General features: G+C 43.8%; 1 protein-coding gene across 4 annotated transcripts in view; it reads right to left on the bottom strand.

Annotated features, from left to right (window-relative positions):
- The window catches only part of LOC140168005 (uncharacterized), a 44,675-nt gene that overhangs the window by 5,216 nt on the left and 21,152 nt on the right, over positions 1 to 18,307 (bottom strand). The window contains exons 2-7 of one of the 4 annotated variants that reach the window (XM_072191313.1): positions 17,348 to 17,513; positions 16,132 to 16,572; positions 7,718 to 8,431; positions 4,299 to 4,355; positions 2,618 to 2,719; positions 1,476 to 1,552 (exon numbers count right to left, since the gene is read on the bottom strand). In XM_072191313.1, the coding sequence (XP_072047414.1) occupies positions 1,476 to 1,552; positions 2,618 to 2,719; positions 4,299 to 4,355; positions 7,718 to 8,431; positions 16,132 to 16,572; positions 17,348 to 17,432 (1,476 nt within the window). In that variant the 5' untranslated portion in view covers positions 17,433 to 17,513. Of the gene's footprint in view, positions 1 to 1,475; positions 1,553 to 2,617; positions 2,720 to 4,298; positions 4,356 to 4,486; positions 6,224 to 7,717; positions 8,432 to 16,131; positions 16,573 to 17,347; positions 17,514 to 18,307 lie in introns of those variants that run through there. The other 3 variants (XM_072191315.1, XM_072191314.1, XM_072191316.1) reach the window with 3 other exon arrangements.

Here is an 18,307-nt window from a genome sequence, read left to right as displayed (position 1 = left end):
GAAAGCTATTGACCACCTAATGTGGTGTTTTGATTGTATTTTTAGTTGATTGTACACTTAAAATATTTCTTAGAAAATATTACTACACTTTTGGAAGAGAAAACATGCAAACATCATGAAATTTTATGAGTTTAAAAAAAAGCAATCCAAGATTTTCATGTTTTTTGGGTCGGTCACAAAGGGCAAACAAACACTTTTTTGGGGGGCCTAAGCACAGTTGTCCTATTACATCAGACAGAATTGGGAACAAAGTATATGGATTAGTGTGCAGAGTAATACACAAAACACAAAATCTGTTATCATGTCACAATCTTTTAAGACCTTGAGTACCAGAAGTAGCACACAGCATTCTATTGGCCACTGCAATACATAATGCAGGGGTGTGAGAGGCCTCAGACAAAAAAAAAAAGAGGAAAATTACTAAAAAGCTGAAAAACAGTGTAAAAATCAGGGTAAAAACAGCAAATATGGGCTGAAAATAAAATAAAATATTTACTTTTGGCAATAAAAAAAGAGGAAATCAGCTGAAAAGAGGAACTCTTACACCCCTGATAATGACAGCAGTGATTTACATGCAATTATTAGCAATAGCCCTTAAACAACATGTCTATAATGCTGGTTTCATACTTTCCTGCCACTTGCCGCTTTGACAACGATTTTGCTTCACTACACAGTCACATCAGAAACGCTAGCGGTAACCAGAGGCAAGCTGATATATTGATCACTCCACCGCTTTGCCCAAGCAGCAGCATCACTAGGAGTTCAATTCAAGTCAACTCGGGAGCAATGCCGCTCTGACGTTTGAGAACATGACACGATTTTGCGATGCTGAGTGGCACCATTGGCTTTCATAGTCATGCCGCTGCCGCTGAAAGGCATGCCACTCCGCTTGCATAAAAGTGCAAGGGGCATGATGAAGTGTCACGCTGCTCACGAGCACGCAGCAGAAAGTATAAAACCAGCATTAGACCTTTGCATAGCACACTTTCAGAAACAGAGTAATCTCATATGTGACCCCTCGGCACAACTGAGCCCTGATGTCGCCAGTGCCACTATTGAGATATGCTCCATCGAACTTAACAATAAACAATAGGAAACAAAGGATTTATTGACTGTTTTATTGATTTTTCACTACTTAAATGTCAAGTACTATAGACATGATATACATCATTTTAAAGCTAATTTCAAGCAGAATATTTTGGTTGAATATCTCAAAAATGATGATTGGCGACTTCAGGGCTCAGTTGTGCCGAGGGGTCACATATGGGTTGGGCGGAAGTATGAATTTAATCTACAGCTGCTGCCAATTAAATCACACTTGTTCAGATGTCAATATCCAGGTAAACTCACCACCGCCTGTGAATTGAACCCAGGACCTCATGTGCAAGTACCCGTCCCTAACCACTGCACCACTCTCCTCTTTTTAATAACAGTAGAGTACTGAACTACCCTCTATTCTATAAGGCTAAACATACCTTTCTTGGGTCTGGGAAACCCCCTGACTGTGTCCTGCCAGCTTTCTGCTTCTTGGCTTCATATTTTTCCATACGCTCTTTTATGGAGAAACAAAACAAACAAAAATACAATTAATTGCAAAATTTTAGATATTAACACAGACATTAGGTATAGTTCAGGTCCATGAAGGAAATGATAAAAATTAGGAATTTGACCTTTTTATTAATTTTTTTCTTCTTGTTCCTTGCTGCTTTCCTTTTGTTTATTTCATTATTAACATGATGACTTTTTTTGACAGTTTATGAATTTGCATCACCAATGTTATAATTTCAAGCCATAATGTATGATTTCTGTCAAATTTTCTAAATGTTATTCTTTACTCAAAATGCTGAAATAATATTAGTAATAACTGTCAGGAAGGATTTCTGTCCATTTTAAGCAGAAATAATGAGGTCAAGTGAAAGAAACACCACTGGCTATTTTGGTCATTTAACGTGAAGTTCTATGGGAAACATTATGTCAGAAATTGCTCTATTGACCTACAAACACAACAAATTTGGCTGGCTCCATTTAGGTGTAAGTTGGGCTAGGTGTAAATATGTAAATATTACAAAAATAGCAAAAAATCAGGTTTGAAAAAATAGAACCAATTTCATAAATAAATAAGATCATACTTGCGATAAAAAAGACCAACACAGACAGAGAGCAAAAAACCAAGGTGCATCAAAGCAGACTGTTAATCAAGACTGTTAACAGGCTATTCCATTTAAAATCCACACTACCCCTGTGGAAGATTTTGGAAAAATCTTCCACAGAAAGAGTGTGAATTTCAAATGAAATGAGCACATTAGGCGGCTCCATTTGAATTTCATACACCCTGAATCTTCCACACAGAGAGGATGAGTTAAAAAAAAAATTAAGTTAATGTGCTCATTCCATTTCAAATTTGTACTCCCCCGTGGATGATAATTCCAAGTGGAATAGCCCAATCCAAGTATTAGTGCTAGAAGGCCCTTTCTGCAATAGCTGCCCTATACACATTTGACCATTTCTGCATTCTATTGCAGTAAACATCTAAAAATATGACACCTGGCAGCTATTAAATATGGGACCTCCTTGCACCAACCACTCAAAATCAATCAAAATAATAACTTGCTCCTACCTCTTGCATATGTGGATCTCATCCTCTCAGACATGCGACTTTTGCCCGCTATGTTGCCTTGGCGACTTGGACTGCCAGAGTCCCTCTCATGTGGGTTAGTGTCTTCACAAACAAGATGGGAAATATATGATGCAGAATTATTAGATGGTGGTGTGAAGGTGATGATGCATGAAGAGTGCGAGGGTGGAAGGACGGAGGAAAAAAACGGAAAACAAGACAAAGTGATTAAATTAATGGACTAATATACGATACTGTGGTTGATTGACAAGTCGGAATAAATTAGCATGTAGAGGGGTTATTTATTAGTACTGAATTGTAATTCTACAGAGTGTTGAGTGAGAGTAACACATACATAATGGGATATTGGGTTATTTTTGCAGGGTTCATTTTTGTGATCTGAACAGCTTTGAACAGTTTTGTGGGGTTTTTTATTCACAGTTTGAAACAGTCTACATATTAAAGTTTAGGGGACAAAATAAACCATTTTACGAGCAGTCTGACTTTTTTTTCCTCTTGCAAATTACCTTAGAAATTACCAAAATCTGGAAATATTTTGAAATATAATTTTTTTTAAATTTCAGTCAGCATTCATTTATACAAGAAATTGTTTTTCCAAATTTCTGAAAATTTTGGTTTGTTGGACCAAGTTGTTTTTTTGGTCGCTTTAATGATTAGAAATATTTTCTTGGTGTTTTATATTTGCGGTTGCCTGTTTAACTGCAAAAAACACAAAAATTAAATCATTACAAAAATTTCCCTTTATATAGTATTATAATACACATGAAAATACATATGAGGAAGGGGTAATTATGCTGGAAAATTAGCCAGTCCAAAATCTCATCAAACACACCCAATCCCTATAAGCCTGTATTTGGACCCTCATTGGCTCCTCTCAATCACAGAAATTGATGAACTGAATTTTGGGGAAATATACATTTAATGATTTGATTGCATAGTCAAAGTAAGATATACCAGGAAGCAAACTGGCAATTGGATTTTTTTAGCTGAAACATATTAAAACACACCAAACAAAACATAAACAAACAAATAAATAATGAAAATAAAAAACCTCATAAGAGTGAAAAGTTGTCCCACTATAGACCACTTGACATCATTCTTTATCAACAAAGGTGATCGAGGGATTGGTCTATCGATATGCTCGAACGAACCACTTCACTGTTCAATGGCTTTCTTGTACTATATGAAATGTGGTGGGAGATTTAAAATGCACATGCCCTGAGCAAACTACGATGCGTACGCACACTGCAGGGCAAAGAACAATGGAAGGTGCCATCATTCGTGCCCATACGCAATGACGTCACATGTCAAGTGGTCTATACAATGTACATGTAATGAATGGAACCATGTGCCTTACATAATCCTTTGATCCCATTGAGACATACATAATGTTGCACAAAAGAGTGATTGTTCATGCATATACATGTCTATGGCATTTGAGAATATAAAAAATTGATTTGAATTAAATAAAATATAAACCAACATTCTCAATAATTCTTTTCACAGAAATACAAAATGTAATGAAATGAATTAAAATAAATTTTAAATGCAACATTCCAATTGTTCAATCAAATACAAATTTTGTTTAAATGAAAACACACATCATCATGCCTGATATTGAATTCATTTTATCATGCAGGTTTAAAAAAATTAGTGTTTTTACCTGCTTTGGGAGACTTTTGTCCCCAAAATCTCAGAGGACTGGACTTTTGTTCTGAAACTAGCCAATATATATACACAATTTTCAGTTAATTTATATACAGAAGAGACATTGTCTATTGCTGTACAATAATTTGAACTCGGTAAATTCAGCATGTTTATACGTATACATTACATATGTAAATTCCCCCATACATGTACATGTAGCATTTTATACATGTTTACATGTAAATTCCCCATACATGTACTGTGCAGCATTTTAAACAAATATGAACACAAAAATTAAGCACATTGTCAAGTATTTTGCGAATAAATTTTGTTCACTAAAGTAAAGAGTAAATATTCCATCATTCGCAAGTTGTATAAGATTTCGGATTGGAACTAAATAAACTTGTTGATCAAATTATGCTAAGAAACTGCTCAAGCTTCATCAAACACCAATTAGCCATTTTATAAGACATTCCTAACCAGGGTTGCCAAAAGATTTCAGCCCGAATCGCGGGTCAAATAATCGAAAAGTCGCCCAATTTTTCTCTTTACCATTGGTTTCTATGGGGCAGGAAAATATCAGAAGTCGCGGGAGCCAATGTTGAAAAGTCACCTAATTTTTTTCTTAACCATTGGTTTCTATGGGACAGGAAATAGTCAAAAGTCGCGGGAAAAATCTTCAAAAGTCTACCAAAGGGCTACCAAATCGCGGGTTTGGCAACCCTGTTCCTAACCACTAATTTGTGACGCACGACCGCCAGTCAAGTAATGCGTAATCATGAATTTTGAGTCCTTGGCACGATATAGCCAATTTGATGATGTTACTCAAGTGTTTTGTTAATCAAAATCTCATTTTCTTCGCTCCTGGACCCTTAATGAGAAATTGACAAAGATGACATTGACCCAAGTAATTAATGAAGTGTCCAAATTGTGAAAACCATAATGTATGCAAATGCAATGCATAATATGCATCTTGCATATAGCATGAAGTAACCATTCTATGGATCTCTAATATTGTAGTTACCAGAGAAGATATGTTTTCCTTCCCAGAATCCATTGCAACATGATACATCACCTCATTTCGTCAAATGACACTCCCATTACATTTGTACAGGTCTTTTCATTTTGAGAATTTTATGGACTGGCTAAACATGGGTAGATAAGCAAGAAATAATTAACACATTTTGTAAGATCTGGATGTGCTCTGTGCACTGAGGTACATTTTGTCATTATCGACCCATGTTGCACTAGATAGCAAATCAGTACAAAAAATTGAAATGGAAGAAATGCATTATGGGAAGCGTAAGATATATCCTCTCTGTGCAGATACTGCATCTCAATTCTACATCTGGCAGATCTTTGACATACTTTTACAAGGGAGTGTATCCATGGTGCATGCCAGCATCCCTGATGTTTATGCAAAGATATGCAAAAACAGCCTATTTAGGGCAATATTGAGTCACTCGCGACCAGATATAACCCACATCCGATACTCTGTTTTCCCCCTCTTGTTCCCCCATTCCCATAGTCTTCTCATTTATGAATGTATGCTGCACAAATAGTATACAAAATGCAGTGTGCAAGAATTGAAATTCACAAGCACATCCTGGCTTCATAAATTTGGAAAGTGGTTCAGGCTAGTTCTGAAAATACCACACTTTGTTATAATATCAAGATCCGACAGATCCGAAAACTCAAATGAATGAACAAAAATCATGTAAAAGAGGCCCTTATTTGTCAATTTCATGGAAGTGGGATTTGACACAAACATGATGTTCGTTAAATCTAGATTTTCAGTGAACTGGACAATGTTAACATATACTACACAATGATGGTTATGTTATTTCATGGAATTCACAGGAAATATGGGACCATCCACCACCATTAATTACATATACATGGGACTCTGATAGTCTGCGTCCTTAGGCAGTTTCTTTCTGCCTGAAAATACACAGAATTTACACATTGGTTATAAATTAATTGTGATATACAATCAAGGGAAATGAGTCGGATGTCAGTAATATTGAGTTTGAGATATTGGCAAAGCAAGTGTTAAAATTGTTTTGTTGATATGTTTTCAGGGATTGATAAATTGATGTAACTTTGCAAAGAGAAGTCGTATCAACATGGGGTTTTAGTTTCTGAAAGCTCTAAATGTCCTCTTTAGAAACATGTCTCACTTTCATCCAGGGTCGACATGTGAATCATTCCTCATTGATTGTGTTACAGATTTGGCATTAGGATTAGTAACATTAATCAATTATAAATATATTACAATAATCTTGAGCTACACAGGCTTTTGTTGTGGATAAGCAGGTTAGGCCTAAAAAAAATTGTTTGATTGGCGTAACATAAAATTTTTTAAGGGTAGGTAGGTCGGGATTCTTTTTTTTTTTTCTTTTTTTTTAAGCTGTAAATTTCGTTTGATAAATGCTTTGGAACTTTTTTTTTTCTTTTTTTAAAAAATTTATTTATTAAAATTTTTTTTTTTTTTAATTTAATTTTTTTTTTTTTAAAAAAAAAAAAAAAAAAAGTTAGGGTCGGGCCTAATTTTAGGGTAGGTCGGGTTACGCCAATCAAACAATTTTTTTTTGGCCTTAGGTACAATTCTGGTTTACCCTGCGCATGCTGTGTTTTAGGTACAATTCTGGTTTACCCTACACACCCTGTGTTTTAGGGTTAGGGTTTAGGGTTAGGGCTATGGTTAAGGGTTATACTTGTGCGCAGGATATACCAGAATTATTTTACAATAGCTTGCCTTTTAGCTTTAGGAAATTACAGGACATGATATGGCCTGTTATGTTCATGTATTGCAAATTACTTGCATGTGGAACAATAGAATGCATCAATTCAAGTTCCTCAATAAATAATAACACATAACAAATTAAGGTTACTCCAGAATCCAAAATAAATTTTTGTGATCAAGACTGAAGTGTAAGTGACTCGAAGAATACAAATTTCAGGAAAATGCACAATATGGAATTGTGCAGAGGAAGCTTAAAACAGTCCCTAATTACTATTTTGAGTTCATTTGCTAAGACCAAATGAAAAACTTACACATCTCTGCTGACAGTTTCGCCAGAAACCTAACTTTGTCAAAGGCAAAGCGTTGATGATGTTATTGAACCATCCAATATAACATCATCAATGCTTTCAGAAAACCAGAAAGTTTCTGGTGAAATTGTCAGCAGAAGTTTTTCATTTGGTATTGACAAATGAACTCAAAATAGCTGATTAATTAACAGAACCTCTTTAATCACAGTCCCTAATTGCTCTTAATACTATATTGCACATATTACACCAGTGAAGGCTGGGTCATACGTATGTAGATTAAATACATCAGCTTAGAAGTGGATCCATCAGCATTCTTGTCATCAATTCAATATAAGAAAGAAGCAAAAGTCTGAACTTAAGATGAAAAAATAGAAAACTTACCTTTTTTCTTAACAACAGGCGAGTTACTTGAAGAAGCTTTAGTTGCGGTAGCAAATGTCACAGTAGCTCCTTTACTCTTTTGGGCTTCTGTTTTCCCACCCTTCTCCTTCACATTACTTTGCTCAGATTTCTTAGCTTTCTTAGCTGCGTCTTTACCACCACCTAATTTAAACATCTTGCCAAATTTCTCGCCGGCCTTCTTCCCAGCATCCTTCATCGTCTTGCTGGTTTTCTTCATTGCCTCTTTAGCTTTGAGTTTCTTCTCTAAAGTACCGGTACTTCCGGGCGTTTCTCCCGGAGACACCTTCTTTGGTGCTGACTCAGTTTGTTGTGCCTCTTCGAAAGTGTAGACATCGGTTGAGACGACTCGTGGCGTGATCTCATCTCCGGAATAACAAATCGGGGTTTGGTCAAATGATGTTGTCCATGTTGTTGTAACATTATCATCTTCTGAATCTGATGATGATGATGAGGATGACTGCTCATCCTCCTTGTGATGATGCTGATCATCATCTTCTTTCTCTTCATCAACAGTTTCTCCAGCTGCTTTGTCAGATTTGCCAGAATCAAATTTGCTAGTGTGCATGGCAAGTTTAGCTAGGTCAATCAGTTTTGGTTTTGATGGAGATGAGGGGCTGACTTGAGATGGACTGATGGGTTCCTCATCAGCAACTGCTTCTTCCAGCTTACTGTAGCCATTGCTGTCAGGCTGACCTGAGATTAAAAAGTACGACAAATTGGATTTTTTAACATTTATGTACAAGCATTTATTTGGCCTTATCTTTACAAAGAGTGGTATCAACCAGAGATGATATCTTACCTGTCCCAGAATCCTTTGCAACATGATATGACTCCCACATTACTTTGTAGATTCCCTTTGTTTTCATTTTGAGAATACACTGGTTAAACATGGGTTGATAGTTAAGAGATAAACATATTTTGCAAGCTCTGGATGTGCTCTGTTCATTGAGATAGATTTTACCACTATCGACCCATGTGACACTAGATAGCTAATTAGTCCCAAACAGAAATGTTTGGTAGACTCATAACCGGTGCGATCTTACCTTTCCGATGTTGATTAAGATACTTCTTGCATCGATCCCGAGATGCGGAAAAACCAATAGTCATTTTGTCCCACATAAATGAATAAATAACAAAAACCCCGATCCCCGGTGGACTCACCCAAAAGGTGACGTCACACCATATGATAAATCCCTTATCCGACTTGGGATCCCCTACCGGACCAAACTTGTAGGGGTGGCGGGGTCCGGGATAATCAACATCGGAAAGGTAAGATCGCACCAGTTATGAGTCTACCAAACATTTCTGTTTGGGACTAGACTCAGTACACCGGTCGATCTTACCGTTTCCGATGTTGATTAAGATACTTCTTGCATCAACATCTGAAAGATCGATCTAGCAAGTAACCGACGGATGGAGGTACAAGATTGGTCAGCATCTGATCAGGGATCGGGAGCGGTAACGATGGTTTTCGCGAGGTCAGAAAATATTTTCCCCAACGGTCGGGAAACAAAAAGACCACGCGATCACAGACATAAACCTCCTTACTTAATAAGTTTGGTGGTTAAGAATAGCGACACTGGTTCTTACCATGCTGAGTATTCTGTATAGTCTGAAAACCTGGTACCCGTACACCACCGTATTATGATCGCCGAACAATGTCCCGGTAAACCTCCGCCCGTCTCTGATTACTAACGTAAGCGGAAGTATCGTAGAGAAGGGCGGAGGTGGCTTCCGGGACACCGCCTGCTAGATCTCCTCAAGGGACAACCGTACGGTATACCCAAGATGATGAGATAGCTCGGTGTCGAGTGGGTCGTGGGACGCTTGAAACCTTCGCGATCCCCGGACCCCACCAACACCTGGACCAGCCATTGCGACAGCGGCTGGACCGAAAGGCTCTGTAAGGGTGATGAATGCGGTCGTGAGTCCTCGCAAGGCTTGTGTTCGGAAGAAATAGTGCTGCAGCGCCTTATCGGACACCCCAGCCTATCTTTGGCTTCAGCCGAACCTTGCCCAACCCTGGGGATTGGAGAGGGACGAATGTCGGTATGCACCGCGCCTGTTCGTAGTCACGAGAACAGAGCGCCGAAACAGTGTCGCTCCAGTGTTTGTGAACACGGAAGCTAACCTCGAGATCGAGACCGTGTGCAACTCAGCACCGCCGTCCCGAAGCCAACGCCAAACCGGAAAGCCATCTTGAGAGTTACGTATTTAAGCGTCGCTTTTGACGGAAGGTCAAAAGGGTGACCCTTAAAGTAATCTAAGACTGTGTTGGGATCCCTTAGGAGGATCACTTTCCTTTTTGGTAGACACTCGTTGAACATACCGTCGAGGCGTAGACTAATAAGGTAACCATCGGCTATGATAGTCGACCCGTCTCGAAACCTCGGTGAATGGAGAGGACAGCTGACTTATAGCTGGCCCCAGTGGCCCGCTGAAGTCTTGCTTGGAACTTTTCTGTCAGAAACTCCGGAACTAGCAGCACAGAGGCTCTAGCGGGAGAGCTATTTGTCTCATTGCACCAAGCGTAGTATGGAGCCAGACTCTGGCTATAAGTACGGAGGGTAGACTTCCGTCTAGCCCGGCGATGAGAAAAACAGCTTCTGATGAAAAGTATCCCTCCGCTGCGTGTTCCCTGGTAAGGGCCATGCAGCTAACTGCAGGTGCTCTAGTGATAGACTGGGTACCTCCGCTCCGGGCATCCGGAGTAGATCTGGTACCTCGGGGAGTGCCAGCGGCCTTGCCGCTAGCAGAATGACAATGCAGTCTTCCCACCCGATCTTGGCCACCACCCTCATGAGTAGTGAGATCGGAGGGACTGCATAAGCTGTCATCCTCCCAGTCTATGGACAGAGCGCCCACGGTGAATGCTTGGGGGTCCGCGACCCTTGAGCAGTACACGGCAGTGGATGATTGCGATGAGATGCGAACAGATCTTTCGAGGGGTGGTACATCCCTTGAAGATCGTCTGAGCGACTCTCTGCGAGCAAGGGACCATTCTGCTGGTCCCGACACCCTTCCTCGTGACAGATTGTGCGCGAGGATGCTGGTGACGCCAGCGATGTGTATCGCTCTCATCGTAATCTGCCTGAACTTGCACCACCCTATCAGGTGTCGTGCATGCAGGCTCAATCGTGGTGGCCCGGAGTCCCCTTGTCTGTTGGGGTAGGCTACCACGGTTGTGTTATCCGTCAGGACAACGGTATGTGATTCCACGATCACCTCCTCGTAAGCGAGGAGGTTGATGTGAAACTCTGTCTCTATGGCCCCCATAGGCCCGAGACGGAGTCTCCGTGGATGTGGACCCCCAGCCCCGTTTTGGCGCTATGGTCGTCACCACGTGACATACCGGGGTGCAGGAAACCTGACACCCTGGGTCAAATTGGGCTGATGGGTCCACCACCAGAGTTCCTCTCGCGATCTCCGACAACGGAACCGCGAGGGACATTGGGTGACGACTGGGCCTGCAAGCAGGCTAGAAGGTGTAGTTGGGTAAGCCTAACGTAGAAACGGCAGTACAGCACGAGGTCTACCATACTGGCCATTAGGCCTACCACCTTCATCCATGCCACAGCGGGTTTTGCCCGAGACTCGGCCAAGAGTCAGGCACACCGCACCATGTTCGTCACCCGCTCGGGTGAGAGCACCGCGAACCCCTCCGTGAGGGTGATCTGGGCCCCTACAAATAGTGGTGTCTGCGTCGGGACCACGCTGGACTTTTTTGAGCTGATCAAAAATCCAGGGTCCCGCACCCTACGGACTATCAACCCCATGAGACCCGTAGTCTTCAGTGGAGTGCGTCCGTATATGAGCCAAACGTCCAGGTAGCAACTGATGTTGACACCCCTGTGCTTCAGGTACGCTGCCACCGCTCTGACCAAGAGTGTTAAACACCCTGGGAGAGATGGACAGGCGGATGGCGGTATCAAAACTGGTAATTTTGATCCTGTACCTAGAAGCGCAGATGCCTCCGATCTTGAGAGGCGATTGGCATATGCAGATAGGCGTCCGAGAGATCTAGCGATGCTGTTCCCATGCCCCTGATGGGGCAGGCTAGCACCGAGGCGAGAGTCCCCATTCTGAACCTCTTGGGCCTGAAGAACGTGTTCAACAGCCTGCGGTTCCGGATGGGGCTCCCGTCGCCGGTCTTCCTTTGAGCCAATGGCTCCAAGATCCCCCGTAGAACGGGGGGTAGAGCCGGGACAATCGCCCGCTTCGTGAGAAGCTGTGTGATCCCTGTCAGTAGTGCCCGACGCTGGGGGCCGTCTGACGGCACTACTGTGGACCTCTGAAATGTGCAGGCAGAATGTGGGGAGACTGGGTTGCCAGTCTGTAACCCCCACTCACCACTGACCATACCCAGGCGCTCAAAGAGATGGTTTCCCACCTCTGGGTGAAAGCCATAAGCGGTCGTCCACTGGGAGATCCCCCTGTGGAAAAACCGCTGAGCCCCCCAGGAATGCTCTGCCTAGCTTCCCTTGGAAGCGCTTGCTCTTCTTCGGGGCTTGCCAGCTGTTCCTGTGCTACCCTTGCGCCTCCCAGAAATGGGTGCTGCAGAGGTAGTGGGCTCGGGTACTGTTGGTGGTGCACGGCCTGCTGAAGTCGGAGCTCCTACCCATTGGCAAGGGCAGTTTCCGACCTCTTCAGAGTGCTCCCGTTGGTAGCTTCTTTGCACGGTCCTCCACCGTGGCGCAGAAGCATCCAAAGAAAAAAGGACCCTGCCTTTCCATCGCGTTGAGCGATTGGAGTGGCAGGCCCTTCCCCGGCGCTGAGTGGACACCCTATGGGCTAGGCCCATGGAGCTCTCGTTGAGGCTAGCTGTTAGCACCGCTAATAGGCTCACCTCGCGGAAGAGCTCAGATGTTGTCTGAGCGTGATACGCTTGGCGACATCTGGGTCCCTCTCGGATCCCCTCAGGTAGGTCCGTGGTCCTCGCGTTACGCAGAGAAGCGTGCAAGCACGCGGCGTCATAGCTCTACTGAGCTCGACAGCCCTACGATATCTACCCGTGAGGTTTGCCGGGAATGAGAGTGCAGGCGTCCCCTGTGAGGAAGCAGCAGCTGAGCATCCTACTGAAAGGATCCCTGGTCCTCCTCCATGGACTCCCCTTAGGGGGTGTCCGGAGGAAGATCAGTGCTGTTGCTCCCCTCGCGGGGCAGCGGGGGGAAGGAGATTGTAGTGATGTCACTACCGGACTCAGCTTCCGACTCCTTTCCCTCGCCCACAGTATCCGTATCATGCTCCGATGATGACGGTAACTGAGGACGGGCATCTGAAAGCGGGTAAGAAGGCATAACCACTGTGTGGCTCGCCGACTACCTGCCAGCAGAAGAGGGAGTACTCCCGCAAGACCCTGAGGTATCCGCCATGGCACCACTGGGTCCGCATGCTCTCGCAGCCGTCGTCCGAGCGCTAGCAGCACGGGGCCTACCCTGATCAAGATCTGGGTTAGCCCCATGCCGGCTGGCCTGGTCAACAGCTGATGTTGGTACTGCGTGGCCATCGCTGGCGACACTTGCCACGGTGCTGGGCCGTGGAAGAAACACCCTGCGGCGGGTACCACGGGCATACCCAGCCGGCAGCTGACCCTGAAAGGATCCGCCACCAGGGTAACCCCATGGTACTGCAGTACCAGCACCGCCTCCCCTTGTTGCCACAGAGACTGTGGCGACTAAAGCGGTGCTGCGGTACCGGTCGCGGTATCAGCGTGGGTACCCGTGAGGGTTCCCAACTGTGGACCGCTGTACCCTCGCCACACTGCGTTCCCTGTTTGGGGGATCAAGCTGTGTGCTGGCGTGGTACCGGCGCTGGTACTAGCATGGGTACCCGTGAGGGTTCCGGTTGTGTACCGCTGTATGCGTGGTTCCAGCGTAGGTGCCCGTGAGGGCTCCGGCTGTGTACCACTGTACCCATGCCTCACTGCGTTCCCCGCAAGGGATCAAGCCCGTGTGTATGGGTACCCGCTATACCGGCTGTCCCTTGGCTAGAGGGAGCTTGCCTAGTACCACGGGTAGCTGAGCGTGCATACCCCCGATCAATCACCTCGCCACCTGAATAGGCAGCGTCAATCAATGGAGCTATGCCCTGTTGATTTGACAGTGATCGATCAAGAGAGGGTAATTGACCCATTGACGGTAATGGATCACCCACGCTCCGCTAGCTCTCGAGGACATAAGTGGGTTGTTGATCAGCTAGGCTGTTCAAGCTACTTACTGTACCCTCTAGAGCTTCGCCCAAGGTCGCTGTGTGTGGCGGACCACTCACGGCAGCTATGGGCGGGTGCATAGCGGCTACCACTGAAGTCAAGCCGTAGCTCGTCTTTGTAGCTGCCACCGAATGCACCTGGGTCGCTGTCCCGTGAGAGACTGCGAGCCCAACCCCTGAATAATCGCCAGCCAGTCCCTGTGGACAGCCAGCAGCTATTCTAGGGCCCAGGGTATCACTCGGCGGTCCCGCCATGGGCGCTGCCGTGTGACAACCCCAGTTGGTTCTGCTAAGACTACACCCACAGCGTTAGCAGCGGTATCGTCTCTGCTGAACCCATGCATGCTAGGGTTCAACCCAGGCAAGCCCGGGTACCCTTGCATGCTGCCCGTCGCTGGCTACTACTGTGGCTGTTTGAGCCCGTGAGATATGCCTGCAACAGGCGGGTGTCCTCCTGCTAAAAACCCGTGAGGATTTTCGCTAGAGGACTGGTATCCTCCTGCTACAAAACCCGCTAGGGTTTTCGCTGGTGGTTACCGCTCTGCTGCCTGCTACTTTGCTCCGACGTATAGTCAGTGCTTTTGCTGGCTGCTGAGCCTTTGGACGCGCTTAGCAGTCCCGAAGGAACCGCCTGCTTGTCCGGGGACCGGAGCCCCTTAAGCAGACCTGCCATGACCCATAGGGGCTGTCACAGCAGAATCTACCGTGTCGACTGGTATCCTCCTGCTGCAAAACCCGCTAGGGTTTTCGCTGGTGGTTACCGCTCTGCTGCCTGCTACTTTGCTCCGACGTATAGTCAGTGCTTTCGCTGGCCGCTGAGCCTTTCGACACGCTACCAGTCCCCGAAGGAACCGCCTGCTTGTCCGGGGACCGGAGCCCCCTTAAGCAGACCTGCCATGACCCATAGGGGCTGTCACAGCAGAATCCACCGTATCGACCTTACCAGTGCCCTTGGTAGATTTCTTCTTCGTCTTATGGCGATGGCGGAGCCTATCCCAATCGTCAAGCTGGAACTCGGAGAGTCCTAAGCAAAAGAAAGACATCTAGAAGATCGTGAGCACTCCCTGTGGGTGAAACAGAGCGGGTGTGGGTCCCGCTCCGTCACCAGGGAAGGGCAAGCCCGACAGGGCGAGGCGAAGCGAGAGAAAAGGGAGGGGGCACTACCCCCCCAACACGCGACTCAAGCCCAGTAAGCAAACCTGAGCACGGAGGCTGGTCGCTAACGTTAGTGGTAAAGTAAGGACTGGCTAACTTTATTACTAAAATGTCAGACGGGTCCCTACCAATCCCCACCGTATGAATATCTGATTAACTCGTCTTTATTGGACGGTAATGAAGACATAACGATAGAGTAATCACCCTAACATAGCAACAATAACCTACCGTACATGAAATACAATGTGTATGTACAAACATCTATTGTAACTTACAGGCTGCAATGGTTGTTTTACGTGGGAAACAAAATGAATGGCGTCAACGGGGGGCCATTTTGAAGTGCTCGTGTGTCCCGTATACAAGCGGAGGCACGATATGTAGCTAAGTTTTGGATCGCGTTTTTTGTCACTTTTTCGCCAGAAAATGCCGTCAAAACTATCCTCAGCCGAACAATACCGGTTTGGTTTTACCTAAGGTGTGAAACTACAACCGTATATCTCGCTTTGGTCGAGAAATTGATACACAGTGCTATGAACAATCGATAGGCACGCGTCTGTGTCAGTCGGAGACCAAGGAGGATAAGGGGCGATCATATGGTGTGGCGTCACCTTTTGGGTGAGTCCACCGGGGATCGGGGTTTTTGTTATTTATTCATTTATGTGGGACAAAATGACTATTGGTTTTTCCGCATCTCGGGATCGATGCAAGAAGTATCTTAATCAACATCGGAACGGTAAGATCGACCGTGTACTGAGTCCAGTAAAATTATTGAAGTGGGAGAAATGCATTATGGGAAGTGTAGGATATCTTTTCTGATCTGATCCACTCTGAAAGTTGCTGATCCCAGTTATCATCACGTAACTGCCTTCAAGAACTACAATTCTCAATCTATTTTAGACTCTGTTAGTATGGCAGCTAGAAAGATCACTAACAGAGCAGAAGGAGGTGGACAAGACAATACAGATATCATAAAAAAAATAAGCTGAGAAGCAAAAAAAAAATACTATCCAAGGGCCCTATTTAATACTAACCTAGGGATGAATGTGAAGATGCTTTACTCAACGGCTCCTTGGCAGGAGAGAGATTCTTGGGTGATTTCTTTGGTGATCGTTTTGGTGATCGTTTTGGGGATCGCTTTGGGGAATGTTCCAGGGATATTTTGGGTGATAACTTGGGTGATGAAAGTGGCGAATCCTTTGGTGTCCCTGCTGGTGATGATTTTGGACTCCCTTTCTTATGTTTTGGAGACAATCTTTCAAACCCTGTTGGTGGCGTCTCCAAGAGAGGTGATGCTTCCGTACTAGCATTGCTCTTGACACGCCGGACCTTCTCCTTCTTTGGGCTAGCAACTGGGGTGTCATCTTTCTTGATGACTGCATTGTCAGCTTTGGGTTTGTCTAGCGGTTCCTTGAATTGGGTTTCGTTGATGCCCTTCTTCTTTTCTTCATCAGGGGTTATTGTTCCATAACCACCTATGGAAAAAAATAATAAAATAAATTTTGTGTTATTATTCCATAAATATCTACATATCACATACCATAACCATCAGGAGGGGGATTGATTGTCAGCTTTGAGTTTGTCTAGCCGTTCCTTGAATTGGGTTTCGTTCATGTCCTTCTTCTTTCCTTCATCAGGGGTTATTGTTCCATAACCACCAATGGACAAGCTATTGCTTCATAACCGTATGTAGACCAGAATTTAGAAAGTAATTCGCTGGCAAAGTTACGTAATAATTGGATTAACTACCATAGCAATAGGTGAAAACAATTTTTGAATATACAGCGCTGCACTGATACTTTCACGCGGTACCTCTTCATTGAACCATATCATGCTGATTACTTGCACCTGTAAGATTAGTATCTTTGAAAATACCAGTATTGTATTCAATCTATGATTGCAGACATACACAGGTGATGAGTGTAACCTGCTTGTAGTGCAGCGCGATATGTTCAAAATTGTTTTCACCTATTGCTATGGTAATTAATCCGATTAATTATGTAACCGTAGCGTATAGTCAAGACAAATATTCAGTTATATTCGTCTCAGGTAATAGCCATTAGGAGGAGATGTACCATATTGTTTATATTCAGGGTGTAGAGTTATGTCATGTACACTGTATAGTGTGCACCTTGCACTAAAACTTGCACTTCGATCTCTAAGTACCATGTGCAGCAATTGTGTCACTTTATACAAAATGTTTTGTTATCCACTTCAGACATCCATTATGGTACTTGGTTCAAATCCTACCTTTGCCTTGCTGAGCCAGATTAGCCTTTGCTGCCTTTACATCCTCCTCCTCCTCATCCACTGGCCTGGAACAACAGCAACCCATGGTTACTATGGTAACCAGCACTATGGCAACCACAAATCCAGCATCTACATGTTAGTTATATCAGTCTTGACTACCAATCACCTGAAAAATATAAAGAAGATACCAGGGCATAAGTATTATCAGTAAATTTATTTCTAATCCTATGTCAAGATGTCCTGTTCATCTGATGCTACCATATAGCATAGCATAGGTACAACAGGCTGCCAAACGCTGGTACACACAGACTACAAGGCGTCTTGCATAATTTGTAAATTATTGTAACAGCTCAAAGAAGATATCTTACACTTCCCACAATGCATTTCTTCCTTTTCAATTTTCTGTACTGATTTACTATACATAATTGATTCCATAAATACATTAGAGTGTCGGGAAAAGGTTAAATGACATTTGACTTTGACTATTGTCTGAAATAGGTAATGGAATTAATTATGAATTTATGATTGATCTTCTCCTAACGGCACAGTGTCAAGTCAAAGAGCACGTCAATTGATAATAATACCCATACAAAAATAAAGGTTACTCCAAACAGTGGAATGTATAAGCAAAGTATTCTAATACTTTGGTATAAGCATGATAAGTGCAACACGATAGTGACAAAAAGTACCTGAATGAGTATCTGCACATCCAGAACTTGCCAAATATGTTTATTTCTTAACTATCGACCCATGTTTAGGCAGATATTCCCATCCCAACATGAAAATAAAGGGAACATTCTTGTACAAAGTAATACAAGTGTCATTTGATGTAAATGAGGTGTTGCATCATGTTGCAAAGGATTCTGGGAAGGGTAATATACCTTCTCTGGTAGTAGCTATTCATATCAAGGGACATCGGTCATTAAATGCAGATCACTTCAAAAGCTTAATGCAAATCCT

This window comes from Amphiura filiformis, chromosome 13, assembly GCF_039555335.1.
Source record: "Amphiura filiformis chromosome 13, Afil_fr2py, whole genome shotgun sequence".
NCBI lineage: Eukaryota > Metazoa > Echinodermata > Ophiuroidea > Amphilepidida > Amphiuridae > Amphiura > Amphiura filiformis.
Note: the sequence above shows the minus strand (reverse complement) of the source record. Positions and strands in the feature narration are given on the sequence as shown.